The sequence below is a fragment of the Cyprinodon variegatus genome, unplaced genomic scaffold (genome assembly GCF_000732505.1).
Source record: "Cyprinodon variegatus isolate N-32 unplaced genomic scaffold, C_variegatus-1.0 Scaffold30, whole genome shotgun sequence".
NCBI lineage: Eukaryota > Metazoa > Chordata > Actinopteri > Cyprinodontiformes > Cyprinodontidae > Cyprinodon > Cyprinodon variegatus.
Genome location: NW_015150483.1, coordinates 291,553 through 311,824, shown reverse-complemented (window position 1 = coordinate 311,824; position 20,272 = coordinate 291,553). Strand labels below are relative to the sequence as shown.

General features: G+C 38.0%; 2 protein-coding genes and 1 long non-coding RNA gene across 3 annotated transcripts; all 3 read left to right on the top strand.

The window, feature by feature from the left end:
- The first annotated feature begins 1,246 nt into the window (after positions 1-1,246).
- On the top strand, positions 1,247-4,231 carry LOC107101313. Its single transcript, XR_001482075.1, has 8 exons — positions 1,247-2,595; positions 2,777-2,824; positions 3,007-3,035; positions 3,222-3,259; positions 3,421-3,471; positions 3,661-3,707; positions 3,879-3,897; positions 4,094-4,231. It is a non-coding gene; the product is annotated as an uncharacterized LOC107101313 (long non-coding RNA).
- A 1,478-nt stretch (positions 4,232-5,709) lies between these two features.
- Positions 5,710-11,224, top strand: tor3a (torsin family 3, member A). Its single transcript, XM_015400173.1, has 6 exons — positions 5,710-6,378; positions 6,456-6,578; positions 7,896-8,161; positions 8,844-9,019; positions 9,400-9,524; positions 9,655-11,224. Exons 1-6 carry the CDS (start codon positions 6,213-6,215, stop codon positions 9,900-9,902), a joined length of 1,104 nt encoding a protein of 367 aa, XP_015255659.1. The 5' UTR covers positions 5,710-6,212; the 3' UTR covers positions 9,903-11,224.
- A 1,464-nt stretch (positions 11,225-12,688) lies between these two features.
- LOC107101296 (calreticulin-like) lies at positions 12,689-17,662 on the top strand. The gene is made up of 9 exons (XM_015400160.1): positions 12,689-12,971; positions 13,364-13,465; positions 14,266-14,469; positions 14,599-14,693; positions 14,835-15,044; positions 15,132-15,245; positions 15,556-15,699; positions 17,001-17,093; positions 17,198-17,662. The coding sequence occupies exons 1-9, from the start codon at positions 12,878-12,880 to the stop codon at positions 17,426-17,428; spliced, it is 1,287 nt and encodes a 428-aa protein (XP_015255646.1). The 5' UTR covers positions 12,689-12,877; the 3' UTR covers positions 17,429-17,662.
- Positions 17,663-20,272: the final 2,610 nt, after the last annotated feature.

Here is a 20,272-nt window from a genome sequence, read left to right as displayed (position 1 = left end):
GAGATCCCAGCAAACGGAGCAGGGAGTATTTGTAGGCCCACAGATCTCTGTGTCCACATTGCATCCAAGCCTAAATCATTTCTACTAATATTAAATAATTGTACATTCCAATAATTAATAATGAAAGGCTGCCATGACAGTCTTAATTTAAGCAGCCGAAAGTATTAAATGTCTTCTTACAACAGGACAAGGAAACCTTACAATAAGAACTTGCTAATCGGAAGCAATAAGTATGATTAAACTAAAATTTACAGAAAGGTGGCAGACAGAATGATGTGAAAATAATGTTATTGTATGATTAAAAAGAGGGTAGGAGAGATGAGAGAAGATTAAGACTGAGACATAATAGAACTTAACAGTTCAATACAGAAACATAATGGCAGCTTTTGATATTAAGGATATCAGACAGTAGAGCAAAGGTATGTAGAAGATATGATAGAAAAAAGATTAATACTGGATGCATTTAGAGAGCATGGAGAAACATTTAAAAAAAAAGGAAAGGAACAGTTTAATTAGTTGTTTTTTTTTATAACTAATTAACTAATTTCACGTTTAATTAGGTTTTTTTTTTTTTTTTTTTTGAGAAGAATAAAATAACAGAATATAATTATTCTTAAAAATTCAAACATTTTGAGCCACACTCCGTACCAGTAGATGGTGGTAATGCGACTTTAACTTTTTTTTTTGCCAACATAAATCGTACTTTGTTTCCCATGATCCTTTGCGAGGTTTTCTATAAAATCCCCTTGCGCCGATTGCCCGCTCCCATTCCTCCTGACTCCAAGGTAAGGTTCTTGTCTTAGAGTTGCCGTAGATGTATGGGGCTGTTATTTTCCCTTTTTATTTTTGTCTTTTAATTTTCTGCATCTGTTGGTGCAGTTTACATTAATTTTTAATTAATATGAATTAAAATGTTGCTTTGAGAGGGATTCTCCCCTCTAGGCCTCAGCCACGTGTTAGCATGTAGCTGGTTAAAGCAGCCCTGCTGCACCTTCATTCAGGCCAGAAACGCTGTGCTTCCCATGGATGAATGATGTAACTTTGTGTTGTTAGGGACATCTGAGTAAATGTGATGAGATACGACACTCTGACTCCATGGGAAAGTTTCTGTGACCACAGGCGAGGCTGGCTATGCTAGCTGCAGAGCTCCTGCTAGGAGCAGGCCGCATTAAGAATAGCCCAATCAAGTTTTCACTTAACTTTAAAGTATGTTCTAATAGTTTTCTCCTTCTTTTAAGGAAACCATGGATCGCCTACCTTATGTGAATCTCCGCCAAATGTGTTGGTGCGTGTATTTCCTTTATCACTGAATTACATTATGATGTGATGGTCAATGATTATTTTGTAAGAGTAGTGGACAGAAGAGATTTCTGAGAAATTTTAACAATGAGGCTTTTGTATTTAATTCTTAAGATTAGTTGATTTCCTTAACCGCACTAACGGTGATGCCTTCACAGGTTTTCGGGTAACCCAGTTTCCTGAAGGAGGTGAGTCTAAATCCAGTTTAAGCAGCTGGAGGCAGATTTTCCCCAAGGTGTTTCCTGTAGTTTTTAAAAGTTTCATTTCCACAAGTTAAACCCTGAAAAATATTTAACTTTAGGAATATATAGCTGATTTCAGTACAGTCTGGATGCATGAAGTGAGCACTATCTGTTGGTACATTTTTAAGGCTGTAATTAAATCTTTAGTAGTCAACTGGTGTACAAATACTGATTCAAGCCATTTATAGGAAGGTATCTTGAGATCATTAATGATCATAACCTTATAAGTAATTGTGCATTATTTAAAAAGGTGTCATTTATTACAAACACTATGTTATGCATTTCCCATTTTACTAAAGCAAATAAATGAGTGGTCTTATCAGATTTTGCTGTGTAAAAAAAGAAAATAAAAAATGCTTAATGCAAATTGAAAACATGCAGATGCATTGTATGATCTGATTTAAGTAAGGGAAACTGATTGTGATTTGAGTAGAAGTGAAGTGATTAACTTAAGCTATTGAAATGTATTAATGGTTTATCATTACCTGGAGCATAGAGAATTAAACATGCCTGACAGCACACCAGCATGAACAATTCTACCAAAATTGTATTAAGAGTAAATGTCTTGCATTTATTCTAAAATATTTTTCGTCTCAATATACTCTATCCAGACCTCAGAAGGTTTTTAGTTTCACCTGGTTTAATTTTGCAAAAATCTTTAAAAAGCTATTGCTGTCCCCTTACTAATTGCAAAAATCGAGATTAATGGTTTAGTTGCAGCCCTAAATTGAAGGTATTGCCTGAGCCTTTGCCTCACCAGCTCCTGTTCTGTGTACATGGAGTTGGTGAAATTGTGCCAGAAACGCTGGTGTCATTACATCAAATGAAGCACACATGGGAAACAATCTTGCCTCCTAATGCTGTTAACTTTGTGCCACAATGATGACAATTATTTGCTACTCTCGACTAGATGGATGACGATATAGCAACCACCAATAATCACATTCTGAGGCACATGGGAGGGCGGGGTGTACTACATTTTATTCAGATTCTTTTATTTAAATATTGCTCTATTCATCTTTCAGGTACCACCACCAATCTGGATGACATGCAGGTAATGAGTCACTTAACTGATACCTGATATTTTCTTTGACTGTATGTGATGAATTTTGTTTATAAAACAATGGGAATCTCTCTGAAAAAGAGTGAAAGAGGACTTTCTTCTGACACAGCCGTAAATTAGGAGAGTAAATCATCTAAACTTGAACTCTTAATAATCAGCCTTTCCTCTGCAGGTTCTTTGCCTCTCCTGCCTTCTGATCCAGGTCTTGGATCAGCTATAGGTATGTTTACACAGGAACTAGTCTATGGTATCATTATAGCTGATCCAGTGATGATTTCATAGTTCAACAGATTACTATGAAGAAGAAACCTGTCTTTCGCTCCTATCTGATGCATCAGCTTTACCAACCTTAGCCTGTATATTTGACAGTAGCCTTTGGTTAATTAACTGTCTGTCCTTCAGGAACCAGAGTCTGGAGCCAGTGGATGAAGGTAAGCTTTAAAGCCACAGTAAATCTCTGTAAGGTTCGATACAATGATGACTGCATAGTTCAGCAGATTATTCCATGAAGATTACATTCTTGTCTTTCGCTCCTAGCTGATGTATCGACCAGATATCTGTATGTTTTGGTTGTTTAAAAGTCAATGTTGACAAGTTGTATCTCTGCCTCCTTGTAGAAATGGACATCTCCCTGTGACTCCCTGTAGCTCTGCAGGTAATTAAATTTATCGTTTGAAGCTAAATGAAGTTCAGATGTGATGAGTTTGAATCAGGTCTCTGATCCAGTTGAGGACATAAGTAATTCTCTGATCTGGGTTTAGTACTAATTGAATGATTTAATTGTTGCATCATTTTAAATTAGCTTTTTGTTCACAGAGCCTCTGGCGTGTGGCTCTTCCTGAAGAACTGAAGACATTTGGAAACATGGTGAGTGATTTCTTAAACTGTCGGGCTCTTCCTACCTGAGTGGGATTGGCTGACTGCTCTGACCTGTGATGAAGTATTGAAGACTGATTAACCATGATGTGTTATATTAGCTCTAGCTGACATGGTCAGGTTTGGGGGAGGGGCCCTCTTTCTGGATTGTGTATTTGACTAATGCCTTTGTATTTTCAGGTTGACCAATTCTGAACTGCAACTTGAAATTAAGAACTCCAGTTTTGGTAAGAAAATAATCTAATGTGGCAGAATTTAAATATGGGTTTCATTGATGTCCAAACAAATGTCTGACCTGAACTATAATGTGGACAAAATGTTACTGAGAGAAACCCAGGAAAATGGAGACTTTAAAGTAGGAGGGTGACTTGTAATAAGGCTTGTTCTTGTCTTTACAGGAAATCATCTCATGTGAAGGTAAGTTTTTAATAGTTTATAGAAATACTTGGTTTGAATGAACTGACCTTCAGCCAGTGATGAATAGATTTTGCCATATGATTGAGTGTTGATTATAACCCAACCGTTCCATTATTTCTGAGGTTTTGGTCAGTCAAGAGCTTATTTGTTCTAATCTTTGATGGTCTTGATTCTAAACGGCAGCTGTTTCTTGCAGGTGCAGAGATGAAAGTGGGAGACCATGGAGTATGGTGACCTGGATGGACCGAGTTGGTGGAGTTTCAAGCAGTGATGGACTGGCATAACAATTTACAATAAATCTATACTACTAAAAAAAAAATTAAAGGAACATTTTTTTTAATCTGAGTATAGTGTCAAGTTTATTAAACTTTTGGGATATTGGTCATGTAAGTAGCAGTGGGGGTAATCAATTCCAGCTGCTTTAGTGTTAGTGAAATTCGCAGCAGATGCACTAGAGGGGAAACAATCAAAACAGGAATGGTTTTACAGGTGGAGGCCACTGACATTCCCCCCCTCATCTTTTCTGACTTTTTCACCAGTTTTGCTTTTGGCTAGGGCCACTGTCACTACTGTTGGCATGAGGCGCTACCTGGACCCTACAGAGGTTGCACAGGCAGTCCAACTCCTCCAGGATGGCACATCAATATGTGCCATTGCCAGAAGGTTTGTCTCCCAGCACAATCTCTGGAGATTCAAGGAGATCTAGTCCTATTGGCAGACATCAATTTAAAATGTAGGTAACTGCATGAAAAAAGTAGTTTCTACTTTTACTTTTATACTTTAAGTAAATTTACAAGCCTGTACTTTGTTACTTTTACTTGAGTAAAGTACTTCCACTTTTACCAGAGTATTTTTTTACACAAGTATCTGTACTTTTACTCAAGTACGGAGAGAGTACTTTTGCCATCTCTGTCAAATGGTAAAAGTTTTTTTTTTTTTTTTCCAGATTCAAACCAGGTTCAACTAAAACCTTTCACATGGATAAAGCATTGACAAAGAAATTACTTTTTTTTTTTTGTTAAAATTGGGCATTACTGAGGGGGTTGCTCTTTGCTAAAGGCATGTTTTAAAGGTTTATACTGTCAATCAACTAGCTGAATTTTTATCAATTTTTCAAAGTTCCCATTTCATGATATGTTTACATACACATTTAAGTGAGAAGCACTTCCTGATAACTGCTATAAATGGAGGTATAGACTGGTGGGCATGTTGAATTAAACATTTTCAAAGAGACCAATATTCTAGAAAATCTGCAACATGCTGTCTGAAGAAATTTAAAAATTCTACTGCATCTTCATTTCAAACGTACAAAATCTTAAAATTTCCTCATTCTGTGATGCACTTCACATGACTTGGAAAAAAATCACATACCTGTGATTTTTACCTGGTAGGTGCTGCCCTAGGCTCAAAGTAATTAAAAAGCTTCATTTCAATTCCTTCAAAGATTTACTCTTGAATGCTAAATTGTCTACAGTGTAAAACTAAATGCACTTCCAGGATTCCCTTTTTGAAACCTTTTCCAAACCTTTCTAGAATATCCCTGGTTGAAATTTTCATGAAAGTGATTACAAGTTGGGAAGTACCTACTCACTGAGAGTCTGCTATTATACTGGAAGTTCTGAGTTTTGTGACTGAAATTTAAATATTTAACAGTTAAAGCAACTAAAAGATTAAATAAAATTGATGTGGGCAGGTTCAGACTAGATAATAAATGAGCTATAAGTCACTACCAAATTGAAGGATTGCACAATGATGGAACATTGCTTATTACATTTTCCAACGTAACATTTGGATTGTAACCGAGCGTTCTGGGTTCATAAATATGAAGCTTGTAAGCAACAAACAGGACAGACGGGCTAGAATGTTCAACGGTAACCCAGCTTCCGGTTCTCTTTATTCTTCTACACCCAAAACTCACTGGCTCCCCCTGCCGTAAAACCCAGCGAACTGTCACTCCGACAACTGGGAAGGACGATCCTTTCCCATTCAAACAGAACATTTATCTTTTAAACAGTTGATCCTGCCAGTTTCCCCAAATGAGTGAAACATCAAAGCTGACATGTATAATCTGTTTATTTAGAAAATCAAATGAACAAAGGATTTTATTTGAGAAAAGCCTTTTTTTTCTTGTGGGTGGAGTCAGGCGGAACTGACGTAACGCGGTGCTTCCCGGACATCATTCCTAGCCGGTACGGTGGTGTGGGTGGAGACAGGACTCCCGCAGCTGCCCGTCACTGTCGGGTTTAAATAAATGGGGCCCAGGTTCCTCTGACCCATGTCTTCTTGGCCCTCGCGGCTCTCCGTCCGGATCCCCGATGATTTGGCGCTGGTTGCTCCCTTTGATCTGCGCCCTGTCCGCAGAGGCCGACTTCCTCAGCCTCGATAGCATTAGCAACGTCTCTACTTACTATTTCAACTACTTCTACTGTAACATCTGGGAGGGGGAGTGTCAGCCGCAGCAGGATGACTCCACACAGCAAGGTGAGCCTTGAACATGTGAATCGATGCTGTGATCGCTACAGTGTTATAAAGCGGCTGGTTTCTGTTTCTGCGTTCAGTTCCTGTTGGGGACCTGTGGCCGAGCTTTCCTCAGGACTACACCAGCCTGCTGCATCAGTGGTACTGCAGCCTGGGCCAGTGCTGTGAGTCTGGGGACTGCAGGATAACCAACAACATCACAGGTAGCTCATCACTCCTGTCTGCTTTCAACTGTCTGCCTCATCACTAAAGGCAGAAACATCTGGAATATAAGAGCTTTGCTTTTACACTGCATAACTGTGGGGTCCTCTGTGTCACTTTTAAACTCTTACTGCTTTTTTATGTGAAGCACATTGGAAATATTTTTAGTTAAATGTGCTATATAAATAAAGTGGATTGAAGAGTTTCCATGACTGTCAATACAGCTGTTATAACAGCATCTCCAACCTTTGGCAGAATTAATTGTCCTCTTGCATTTTTGCAGAGCTCCCCTGGAGGTTATAGGCTTTTATTTTGTTAAAGGTATTTGATTTAGGATCTATTTGGAGTACCTTCTGCTTTTAGGGGATCATTGTCCCATTTCTAGATCCAGCAATGTTTAATTGAAAAGCAGATTACCACATGTTGTGCTTCAGAATAATAGTGATCAGATCCTGGTCCAAACGTATGGCCCTGCAGAAGCGGGCATGTCAGATGTATTTGCTAAAGATGCACCAATCGCTTGATTAATTTTCCCTTCATCAGACTAATCTAATACCTCAATTAACACAGATAATTCAGAGCTATGATGTATTGTATGGAGTGAATCTAGGATGATAGACATAATATTCAGCTGATTTATTTAAGATGGACCTAAAACATGCTTTCCTTTCAGAGAGAAACAGCTTCCTCCTACATTTTTTTTTTTTTTTTACTTTCATAAAATTTACCATTACGTTTGCCCAAATGTCTGTTTTTACAGAGACAGTCACACTTACTGATCTCTTGGTAATGAGGTGCGTTAGATATATTAACCACCCAGCTGCCACTTTACCTCGAGAAAAATCATGTGGAAGCAGGAAGAGATGGCTCCATTTTTCCATTACACTATTTACTGTCATAGAAACTATTTTTCTAGTCACCGCATGTCATTCCAGCTTTACGAAATTTGGCTGGACGTATTGACTGTTTCCTGTGATCTAATTTTATAGTTGGTTTATTGTGGATTTATTGGTTTCTTATCAGTGTTTCAATGGTTTAAAAGGGTTATCAAGATGACTAATGTTCCTGTCATAATCTTATATTTGTTCAGGAAGCTTGATCAGGTTATGGTTATTTAAAGCGGTAGATTAAAAGTTACCAAAGATTTATCTGCACTGCATTTTACATTTCCAAAATCTGCAGGTAATAACATGCTTAGAAATATTAAAGGAAGTAGATTTTAAAGTTCTTTGATAAGAGTTTCTTTGTGTGAAAAATTAGATGTTTTACTGATGAAATGTCTGCAAACAGAATGCTGTATGTGTAATCCTCCCACTCAGGTTTGGCCAAGGACCTCCAGACGAAGCTTCATGGGCAGCACCTGGTCCAGTCCGTGGTTCTTAAAGCAATCCAGGGTTTTATCAACAACCCAGAGTCCAACAAGCCCCTGACGCTCTCCTTCCACGGCTGGACAGGAACGGGCAAGAACTATGTGGCCCGTATCATCGCTGACAACCTCTACCGGGATGGGGTGAAGAGCGAGTGCGTCCGTCTGTTTATCGCTCCGTTCCACTTCCCGCACGCCAGGCTCTTGGAAACATACAAGGTAAGACATGCAGGAACCCACGGAGCTGGACGCCGTGTTCCGGGAACATGTTAAACGTGTTCGTGGGTCGGTTGCCTTGCTTAATCAGATGTTTAGTCTGCATTTTGTAACCCAGCTCTCTGCCGATAACGGCCACCATCTGGGCTGATGCTTCTGATCAAATATTGATGCTCCAACACCACAGGTATACATGGATTTTTGGAACTTGGAACAAGCCCAACTAGGCCACAATGGCCCAGATGGGCTCATCGTTTTTTTTTTTACACAATCACTCTTGTAAAACTGGCGTTTACATAGCGGAGTTACAGACACGTAAAGTACACAGAAAAGCTTTTTTTGGATCTGTAAAAAAAGAGATTCTTTACTGATGAGCTTCTGCTCTTTTTTTTATTTTGGAGGACACAACAATAGACAAGGATAAAATATTATTCCATGAGTTAGTAAAAAAAAAAAAATAATAATTTCTTTCGGTTCCTTGTTTTTTTCTGGCTTAGCAAAAAATGTTTAGATGTTTTAAGTATCACATATCATATTATTTATGTTTATAATTTAATTCCTTTGCATATTTTCTATATAATACATTTTTCTGTTAGTTTTTTCAACATCTGTCCTGTTTGCCCTGTAAATAAACTTCGAATGATGGGCGTGAGATTTTAGATCTGCTGCCCTTCACTGGTTTCAGGGTCAGCTGAGGGAGGCCATCCGAGACCTGGTGCTGCGCTGCCCACAGACTCTGTTCATCTTCGATGAGGCTGAAAAGCTCCACCCAGGCCTCATCGACGCCATCAAGCCCTTCATGGATCATTATGACAACGTAGATGGGGTCAGCTACCGTAGGGCCATCTTCATCTTCCTCAGGTTGGAGCATCAATCTAAGGAACTTATGTTGCATTTTTGAAGGATTGGTTTGTTTTCACTACTTTGTGTTGAAAATCCTCCAAATCTGACAAATCTAGAAGATATTCCTGCCTTCTGTGTTTGCTTCCTTTTTTTGTTTATTATCTGAAAACATGTCCTCCCGTTTCCAAAATAATCATGGAGTAACACCTCTGGATAGGCGAAATGAATAATCCAACTTAATAATATAAGAAACTATTCAAAAACTATAAATATTCAATTTAGTTTGGCATCCATGTATTTATTTTGGTCAGCTTTGTGCAGCTTCTGAGTTTTGTTTTCACTCTGCTAAACATTGCACAGATTGTGCTGTTATGTGACATGTAATTGCTTCACTACAGCAATATAGGCGGTGCAACAATTAATGATGTGGCGCTGGACTTCTGGCACTCGGGTCAGAACCGGGAGGACATTGGTATGGAGGACCTGGAGCATCGACTTCGAGCTGAAACTATGGAAACACAAGGTATGAAGCTGAAGCTGTCAGATGCTAGTTTGCACCTGGTAAACCCTGCTGTTCTGTAGGTTTTTTAAAGCTAAAGTCAAATCTTTAATCTGCTTTAGTCAGTCAATTTTATTCTCTCTCTCTCCTCCAGGGGGCTTTGCTCAGAGTGAGCTAATGTCCAACCATCTGATTGACTTCTTTGTGCCTTTTCTGCCTCTGGAGTACCGCCATGTTAAGCTCTGTGCGCAGGATGCTTACGCAGCACGGGGTCTGGAGGCAGATGAAGCAACACTAGATGAGGTCGCCAAGGCAATGCTGTATGTGCCCAAAGAGGAGAGACTCTTCTCAGCCCAAGGATGCAAGTCCATCCCTCAGAGGATCAACTTCTTTCTCCCGTAGAAGGGGAGAAAGACTCATCGGCCCGGTGGGGAGGTCCTCATTGGTTTTTCCAGTCCATCTGCAGACAGAGCCATCGAGTGTTCTCCTTTGCTCATTTCTGCGCACTAACCCCCTCCCCATTCAGACGCGTACACACCGTGTCTGACCAGGTCCCCCCGGAGATGGCCAAACACCAGCGGAGGTTTTGGATGAGAGGAGCGTGAGCCCCCCTGCAGGGCATGTCAGCGATATCAAAAACATGGAGGCTTGGACTGAGCTCTCACAGTGTCCAGTTGAAGATCTGTGATGTAAAATGCTACCTGTCATTAAGCTCTTTATTTAAGATTCTTTTCTGCACAGTTACAAGTTGTGCTATTTTTTTTAAATGTTTTATAAATCCATGTGTTACATTTGCATAGCAAATATTGTCCCCTTGACACCTTTTATTTATTGATATTATTTGTGCCATAGTTAAACTTTTTTACTGTGCCATGTGCTGTTTGTGGATCTGTTTTAAAGCACACTTTAAAGCAGACATGAGATCATGTTGTATTTTACTGTTCTAGTCTAAGATGAATGCACCACCATCTAATGCATTAGTAGACATGCATGCCGGATCCCACCTTTCAGTTCTTTAGAGTTTCTTTTCCTACTTTCACACACAATTATTACATTCAATGTCTGCACAGAGTGAGATCATGCTGATGAATGAACAGCTATTCACAAAGTAACATGGCTGACATTGAAAAAACGGTTGTGTAAATGTTACTGGAAAATGTTACTGGACATTTGTGAGGCCATGTTTGCACGTTGTGAAGAATCTATATGACGGTAAATGTATTGGTGAACTTTTTTCTTTTAAAAACAAACTGTGATGTGTTTTTAATGTCATAATTCCTACTATTTTTTTTAACATATTTCCACTCTGATCCATTCTTCTGGGAAAATCTAAAGATTTTGTTGATTGAAGTTCAAATCAGCTCACATCTCGAGCCAATGATAAATGAAACAGTAAAATATTTATTATATTGCTTCAGATTTGGATGCTAGTCTGGTTTACTGTCTGAATGGATTTCTTTCTTCTATCAAATTTCAATCTAACTCATTTTTTTCCACATACACACTCAATCCATTTACAATAAAGAGAGTATCTATCAAATATCAACAGAATTACTTAAAGTTATCCCTGTGGTTACTTCAGCCACATTATTACATATAGTTTATGTTCCTTTAAAGTATTTCTTCTCATTGGGTCTTTTATTTTATTTTTTTTAGATTTTGCAAAGTTTGCACTAATTGCAAGCTTTAATCGTTTTACTGGGATATGATAGATCAACGCAAAGTGGTGGAAATAAAAATAAACTTGTTAATAAAAAAAAAAAAAAATCTGACCAATGAGTCATAAAGTTAGCCTCTTTTACTTTTGTTTCCAAATCAGTTGTGGTTCAAATAACTCTCTGAAGGAATCTAACTCAGCAATTTTACGATTATAATTCAATCTGCATAATTATTTCTGGTTATTTTTTTTTAACATTTCAATTCTCAGGTGGGATCCAACCTCTGCTCTCAACAAAAATCCATTAGCCAGTTTTCTGGTATAGGTTACGTACCCTTGCTACAAATTGATTGGATGTATGTAGTACTCAGATTTTTAAGACTTCATATCTTAGAATGAATGCAAATGTGATAATCACCATTGAGAATTACCATAAGATTTTGTGTTATCCTGAAATTTCCAAATCTAAACTAAAAATATATATACAAATGAAATACCCACAGTGTTCACCTAGACAACAGACTGAAGGGAAGAAGGGGTTGGGTTGACAATAAATAGCCTCAGTGCCCCAGTGTCTGCAGCAAGATGTGGGATTTTTCCATCATCATCAGTTGGACTATCAGCATCAGAGCAAATTACTTAGTTCAGGGAACTTTTTTGGAGCTGATTTTACCAACATAAATTCTTTATAAAATAAAGAACACTATAAAGAACGCTAAGCATCAGATTGCTACAGGGGATTATTAAATCCAACAGCCATAGAAAAGCAACTTATCTAAAGCATCTAAAGCACCCTAAGAGTTACTGCAACAATCAGCAGTAAAGAACAGTCCAAATTTGTTTTTGTTTTTTGTTTGTTTTTTAAATCCAATTCAAGAATACTTTTTAAATACCAAAATAGAATTATATTCCATTTGTTTTTTATTCAATTCAAGAATACTTTTTTAATCAGTTTTTTATTTATTTTTTATTTTGGGATTTAAAAAGTATTCTTGAATTGAAGTATTAAAAAGAATTGATCCGAATAAATATGAATGAGATGCATCTATGCAGAACACTGATATTCAAATTCAATCATTTAAACAAGTAACAGGATATGGCTTTGTTTCAAGACATATTTGCATAAATCTATAAAAGCAAACAGATTTTACTGCTCTGACAAAAAAACAAACAAAAAAAACGTTTGAGTCTGACATTATTGTCTCTGTAAGGGGCCCTGAGATGATTTGAATTATGATTAGACGCTGTATAAATAAAGTGAACTGACTAGATCTAACTGTTGATTTTACATCCTGGATAATTTATCTCGGTTTATTCTTTGTTGGTTATTCTAGTAGGGAGTTCCACGTCTTCCACCCATATGTCTTTTTTTTTTCCTTCAGCCATGTGATCCATACAGGAGCATCATTCTTGGGGCGTGTATCAGGCAAACGCGTGGTCTTCTCCTATTGGCTACAGACAGATTCTCTCTTCTCCGATTGGTTTGAAGCCGCGAGTGTGGTTTTCAGCCGCTGACCAATCAGATTCAGACATCTGTTCCGAGCAGAGAGGAGAGCGGCTGGTTCTCCTCGGCGGCTCTGCGCTCTAATATGATTGTATGAGAAAGACGGGACCGATAATATAGATATATATTGCAGATAAGGCAGAAATATCCATTCAGGCGGGCAAATTAAATATTTTTAAGATTTATTGCGGACGGAGAGATATTTAGCTCCTAACCATGAGCGGGCTGTCGGTGGTTTTGATGGCCGTGTTTGCCGTCTCCATCCTGGCCGAGTCCTCGGTCTATTTCCGAGAGCAGTTCGAGGATGGTGGTGAGAATTTACCTTTTTCTTATCAATTTCTATTGAATGTTCATCCTGTGCACCTTTAAACTGCTCTAGCAGGAAATAATGCATGCATGTAATTTCAGATTTTTTAAACACAATATGCATGCATCATCTGGTCATCAGGGTAAATGCCATTTAGTTTTATAAGATAATCTTGGAGCTCCTACTTCTTCCTTCAGCTATAGTCCATCTGTTTGCTACCCCCAGCTGTCATCAAAACTGCCCCCACCCCTGCTGCATACCCCCACCATGCTCAATTTCTCCTCACAGTAAAGAGCACCTGCACTGATTTTTATCCTCATCAGCAGGAGCACAGGTGCATCATCCTGATGAATGTTGAAGCTAAGTATTTTTTGTTTTATTTTTTTCCTGTGCAGATGCCTGGAATAGTCGCTGGATGGAATCCAAGCACAAGTCAGACTATGGCAAGTTTGTCCTGACTGCAGGGAAGTTCTATGGAGATGCAGAGATGAACAAAGGTGGGTGGAAAGGAGCCACACTTTGACTAAGGGGCTTGTCTTTTAAATATAAGCGATATATAAAGCAGTTTTGATCATCCACGAATAGTAAGCAGTGGTGGTTCTTGTATGAATGGAGCTCTGGGTGAGCCACACACTCCTGCTTCCCCAAATTAAATCCATTTGGTAATTTAGGAAAAAACAGAAACCTTTTCAGTTATAGTACATTTAAACACGATTTTCAAAGAGAAATGTCAAGGCTTATATAGCTTATTTTATTTAGACAAAAGAAATGTTGCTTAGAAAAGTTAACATATTGATTCATACTGGTTTATTATTGTTACGTCACTTTTTCATGCTTTGAAAGTTTTTTTCTAATGGGAAATTTAAACAAAACAGCAAATTTTTGTCCATCTTCTACTGTAGTAGGTATTTGTCTTTCATACAGCTCACTTGGCAGTGTGCAGCAAAACCACTGAATTATTAGTTTCATTAAAAGAATTTGAAACTGTCGCAATGGTTTGACAGAAAACATATTTTCATCTTCTTACTGCTTTTTGTTGCTACCAGTGCTTAGCGACGGCTGTGGCAGTTTTTTTTTTTTTTGTATGTTCTTCAGATAGTCAAACATTTATTTTTTTATTTTGTTTGTCCTGTAAGCAGGTCTGAAAGTTTATCATTATGCTACTGTCAACCTTTTTGCTTATATTGCAGTATCATTTTTTCCTGTCCGTTACTTGCCATACATGACTTTAAGTATCAGGCTGTTAAAGTCTTCCTTAGCTGGGATCTTCCACGTGACGATTCTTTTCTTACCGCAGGTCTGCAGACGAGCCAGGATGCCCGCTTTTATGCTTTGTCAGCCCGTTTCGATGACTTCAGTAACAAAGGCGAGTCTCTAGTCATCCAGTTCACTGTGAAACACGAGCAGAACATCGACTGTGGCGGAGGCTACATCAAACTGTTTCCCTCTCAGCTCAATCAGGATGACATGCATGGAGACTCTGTCTACAACATCATGTTTGGTGAGACTCCACTGGTTACATTTCTAGTAAAGAGAAAATCTGTTTGGGTTTTTTACTGTATTTTGATTGCCCAATTTTAAATAGCTTAAAACTTTATATTTTTGTTAATTGGTCTGGTATCTTCTGCAGGTCCTGATATTTGTGGCCCAGGAACAAAGAAAGTTCATGTGATCTTCAACTACAAAGGCAAAAACCATTTGATTAACAAGGATATCAGGTGCAAGGTATGTAATGTGTAGTTTCTCTAAACATATTGTGGGGAAAGTGAATTATTGTGATAATTACACTGTAATAAAGGAGATCATTTGGTGAATGTTTGTCTTTTTCTATCTAGTTCTTAACATCTGCTGCTGTTCTGCTTACAGGATGATGAGTACACCCATTTGTACACGCTGATCGTCAACCCAGACAACACGTATGAGGTGAAGATCGACAACAAGAAGGTCGAGTCTGGCAACCTGGAGGATGACTGGGACTTTCTGCCTCCCAAAAAAATCAAGGACCCCAATGCCAAAAAGCCAGAGGACTGGGATGACAGGGAGAAAATTCCAGACCCGGATGATAAGAAGCCTGAGGTTAGTCGGAGATTTCCGTCCACTCTATAACTCAGGATATAGTTTAGTAAAATTAAATTGTTCTAATGTCTTTATCGTTTTTTTAAGGATTGGGACAAGCCTGAGAATATCCCAGATCCTGATGCCAAAAAGCCTGACGACTGGGATGATGAGATGGATGGAGAGTGGGAGCCCCCCATGATTACCAACCCTGACTACAAGGTCAGTTATTCACTATGTCTTTTTAATATTTTGTTCCTTCCCATGTATTATATTATTAGCGCTGAAACTCCTTATGGGGTAAATTGTCATCCATTATTGTCTTTTCTAAGGTACCATTTGTTATCTGAATATTAATCTAAAAAATAATCAACAGATTAACCAATTCACAAATTAATCATCAGTTTCGGACCTAATAACTAATAATTAAAGTCTCTTTCTGACATTTTCTCTAAATGGTTTCATGTTTTTATTTATTTTATTGACATAATCCACATTGTGTGTTTTTGTTTTAATTTTTCTTTGCTTGCAGGGCGAGTGGAAACCAAGAGAGATTGATAACCCTGCATACAAAGGCAAATGGGTCCACCCTGAGATTGACAATCCAGAATACACAGCCGACCCAGAGATCTACAAATATGACAGCATCGGCGTGATCGGGCTGGACCTGTGGCAGGTGGGTTACATCCAGTCCCCTATAACATTACAACAGCTAAATTAGGATTTGTCATGTTGTACACAGAGTGTATACAAAACAAAATTTTGTTTTGTACATCTCTCATGACATTTCCATTCCTTAAAGTGCAGTAGTGATCAAATGTAAACAGTGTGGGAGAAAAAACATGGTGCAAAAAACCCCATTGATATGGAAGGACAGAGGATTAATAATCAGTTCTTGTATGTTCCACGTTTGGACAATCATCAATACTTTTGACTGAGAGGGGGAATTCTGGGAAGAGAAAAAAGTTAATTGATTCCCAACCAGGGGTCCTCTTACCCCGATTGCATTGCAAGGGGTGCATGAAAATATTTTATTTCTTAGGTAGCAAAATAAAATAGGACTGGGATCTGTTTGCATTGTGAAGATCCAGTTGACAAATTAAACAAGCTTTCATCAACCAAAAAGTAAGTTTTTCTTTGAGTTTACCTTCGGTTGTGACACGCATCAAACCAAGAAGAGGAACAGACTGGAAGGAAAGAACAGCCTGGTTTCTGCTGTTTTTCACACTGAGCTATCAGAGCTCAAAGCAGCTCAGGGGTCTTGATGAAGACAAATAAAACTATTTAAGTCAGTCTGACTATAATTTGTTCCCAATTCATCAAATTTAGATGTGATTATAAGGGAGTTACGAAGACCAGCTTTAATTTTATAAATAAAGGTTTATAATAGGGTTTTATTTTTTTATCTATTTCGATTCCTTACTAACTTCAAGGCAACATGTTTATTTTTATTTGATATGGAAAGAATAAAATGCTTAAAAATTAAATTCTTATTAGCTCTGATTTCATCCTGTAAGCCACAACATAGTAATAAGCACAGATTTGCATGCATGCATGCAGCATTTGGGGAGTTGCCATGGAAATAACCTTTGTTATTGTCAATCCATTCATCTTTATTCTTCTGTTCATCCATATATCCAGCTTGTTGTCGCTCCATCAAGTCATCCCATCAATCTATCCGTCTATTCATTCCTTTGTCCTTCTGTCCTTATAGTCTCAGCTGTTAGCACTATTTTAATTCTGACCACAGTATAAACATTTATATAATATCAATATATTTGTATTTATACTTTAAAACTTGTTAGAAAAAGACACATAAAGCTTTGCTTTGAAAAAAACAAAACAAAATCAGAAACCCTTAAATTCAGCACCAAAGGATTCAAAGCTGAAAAGAATAGATGATTTGGAAATTAATATAATAGTTTATTGAAAGGTTTAGACGTTTTGCACTGACTGACTTGTTGTTTTTTTTTAAAGGTGAAATCTGGGACCATCTTTGACAACTTCCTTATCACCAATGATCCTAAACTGGCTGAAGAAGTTGGCAACGAAACCTGGGGTAAAACTAAGGTATGCTCCTAGTATAATGCCTCCTCTCTGCTTGCCAACGTTTCGTTTCTATCAGTTTTGAATGTTTATTTATTTATTTTTTTATTGTGCATTTCCTTTTTCAGGATGGTGAGAGGACGATGAAGGAAAGCCAAGAGGAAGAGGAGAGGAAGAAGCGAGAGGAGGAGGATAAGAACAGGAAAGATGACGCGAAGGACGATGAGGAGGAAGAGGATGAGAAGGATGACGAGGAAGAGGACGAAGAAGACGAGGAGGAAGAGGGCGAGGAACCAGAAGAGGAGGGGGAAGAGGAAGACGATGAAGGCACAGACTCTCAACTCAAGGATGAGTTATAAAACTCAGGAACTGCTCAGTTTGTTGGATGATGTTGAATAGAGACAGAGATGAAAGACTGTCACCTTTTGGGAAGGGGGAGGGGCTGGGCGGGGATGGACTTTTTATTTGTTTACAAAACAAAAGGGATAGGTCAATAAGGGCAATTACTGTTGTTTCCTGTTTCATTGAGCCACTACTGCTACTAATAACATAATTATTGTTATATAAATTGGAATAATAGATACAATCCGCTGGAAAAAAAAAACTGATTAGTAATTATAAAGCTGCAAGTTGTGCTAAGCAGAAGTGTGTAAACTATCATTTGTTCAATGATAAATAGTTGATGTGAAGCTTTGACAGGAAAATATATTTAGTGTGGATGGTGCCATGAAAATGTTTTGTTTACCTCATGTGCTTTGTGTGTTCTTGGTTTTTGTAAATGTTTTACACTAATTCATGTCTGTCTGGAAGGATTTGGTTGAGTTGAGCATTTTCATCTAAGCTATATGTTCTTTCACGTTAAATTAAAACAAGGTTTAATGGGAACCAACATCAGCACTAAGAGTTTGTATTTCAGAGCCTGTCCTGAACAGCCGTCCAGATGCGGCTGGTTTAGAATAAAGCCCCTTCCATGGTTTTATAACCTCCATAGTGCACATTCTGTAGTCTTGTGTTTACAATAAGCCACACTTAAGAATTAGATGTTCATCAGAGTTACTCCTGTAGCAGTTAATCATCTGATCATATGGTACCCAAATAAGGGTTTAACTAGTGTTATCCTGCCTGGTTTCAGTTCTTCTGCACTGCTGTACCCCAGCACACTATCCCAAACACTCATCAATGCTCCTTTTGTAAATCAGATTTTTCTACCAATGGTAAGAAATGAATTGAGGGGGAGGAAATTTTTACGTTGCTGTGCAAATAAAAACAATCTGAACAAATCAAACTGATACGCATTTATGTGTAATTGTTACATGCTTTTTATCTAGATGCTGTTAGAATTGGGACCTCTACATTTTTTGTAGTCGTCAATATGCTGGTGAAGATTCTCAGTTATCCAGGTCATAGTCATTCCAAAAAAGTAAAAAAAAATCCACTGGACTTTGTTTTCAAGATTGAAGATGTTTCGTTTCCCATCCAGGAAGCTTTTTAAATTAAAAAAGAATTAGGGTTGAGTTCCAAACTTTATAGAGTGGACCAAAGCAAAGCCTTGTTTTGTCTTACGCTGCTGAAGATTCTTAGTCATCCAGGTCATAGTCATTCCAAAAAAGTAAAAAAAAAAAAAAATCCACTGGACTTTGAAGACTTTCTGCTTCCCATCCAGGAAGGTTTTTCAATTCAAAATGTTTTGTCCTAGAAAACATGCAAATAGAATCGGAAGAATGGATATGCCCCTTAGGAATGGGGAGTTGTATAGATCTTTGTTAGCCTGCAATACCTGATACTGGTCTATGCCTCTAAAAAGGGAGTTGTTAGGGTCATTGTTGGCCAGGCTGACCAGGTGAGATGTTTTAGTCCCCTGCATAGTGATGGGGGATGAGATGTTAGCAGGAAGGAATCAACTCTATTGCTGCATTGTAGGTTTTTTAAGGTGAAACCTGAGTCCAACCCCTCTGAGTTTGGGTTTTCTCTCTAAACATAAACGGTTTCCTTCACGCCCCTCTCAAACCATCTGTTTTCTTTGTCCAAAAATGTGAACATTCTGGTCCTCAAAATAATGTCTGTCCATAAGGTGTAGATGTACCGCAAACAGGCAAACAGATCTCTCTCCTGTGTGGAGCCATGCATCTGTGGAAAGGTCGTTTGGTTTTTCCAATATAAACATCTGAGCATTCCTCACTGCATTGAACCGTTTACACCATTCTGCTCATATTGGGTCAAAACCCTCAGACCTAATGGATGGGAAGCAAAATGCCTTCAAACTTGGAAATAAAGTCCAGTGGATTTATTTATTTATTTATTTTTTGCAGTAGCTGTCAATATTGACAGATTTTTATTTTATTTTTTTATGATTACAATATATTTGAGAAAGCTAACTGGTTGATTGAAATGATTAGAAGTAACAATTTATTTTCTTTCCATTATAAATCACATTGTTGCTTCACTCCGGGAAATATGTTAAGTATTTTGCTTTCAGTAAGTCGCATTTAAAAAAATCCGAGTTACATTTACAAAAAACATGTATCCCTACATCAGCTGCACAAGTCCATACCGTTTTGGCCAAAACAGTATAGATTTGAGTGGCAGTTACTGCAAATATGATGTAAGTAATAGCACTGCTAAGCCAAACTGCTAAAAACTGGTCTTTTGAACAAGATTAGATAGCTGTATTCCAATTGACTCTCTTATCACTACAATTCATTCTAGTAGGTTCCTATGGGTTATGGTGAAGCAGGAGATTTTTATCACAAATGCGAACCCAACACATCTGCCTCAGCTGCAAAGCTATTCAGTTCAGCTAGTCAGTGCTGATTAAAATCACTGAGGAATGTTTCTGACACATTATTGACTCCACGTCATGAAAAAAAAAAGAAGCTCGGAAGCCTAAAAGAGTCTCCAACCTGACTAAACAACTTGCAGAGTAACCAGCTGTTTTGATTGCAATAAAATGGTTTTGAATATAAGTTTTCAGCCGGCACATAGTAAAGGGAGCCCATTACTGTGTCTCATTTTAATCTATGTAAAATTTAGGCAGCACGTTTGGCCAAAAACTTGAAAATAAAGTAAGAAGGTCAAGGAAGATGCTTAGATAGCAGCAGGCCAGTATGTTCCATAAACATGACCTTCCCTAAGAATGTAGCAATCCTAATACAACCACAGGCGTTTGCGATTGATATGTTAGTTTTTTTTTATTTTTATTTTTT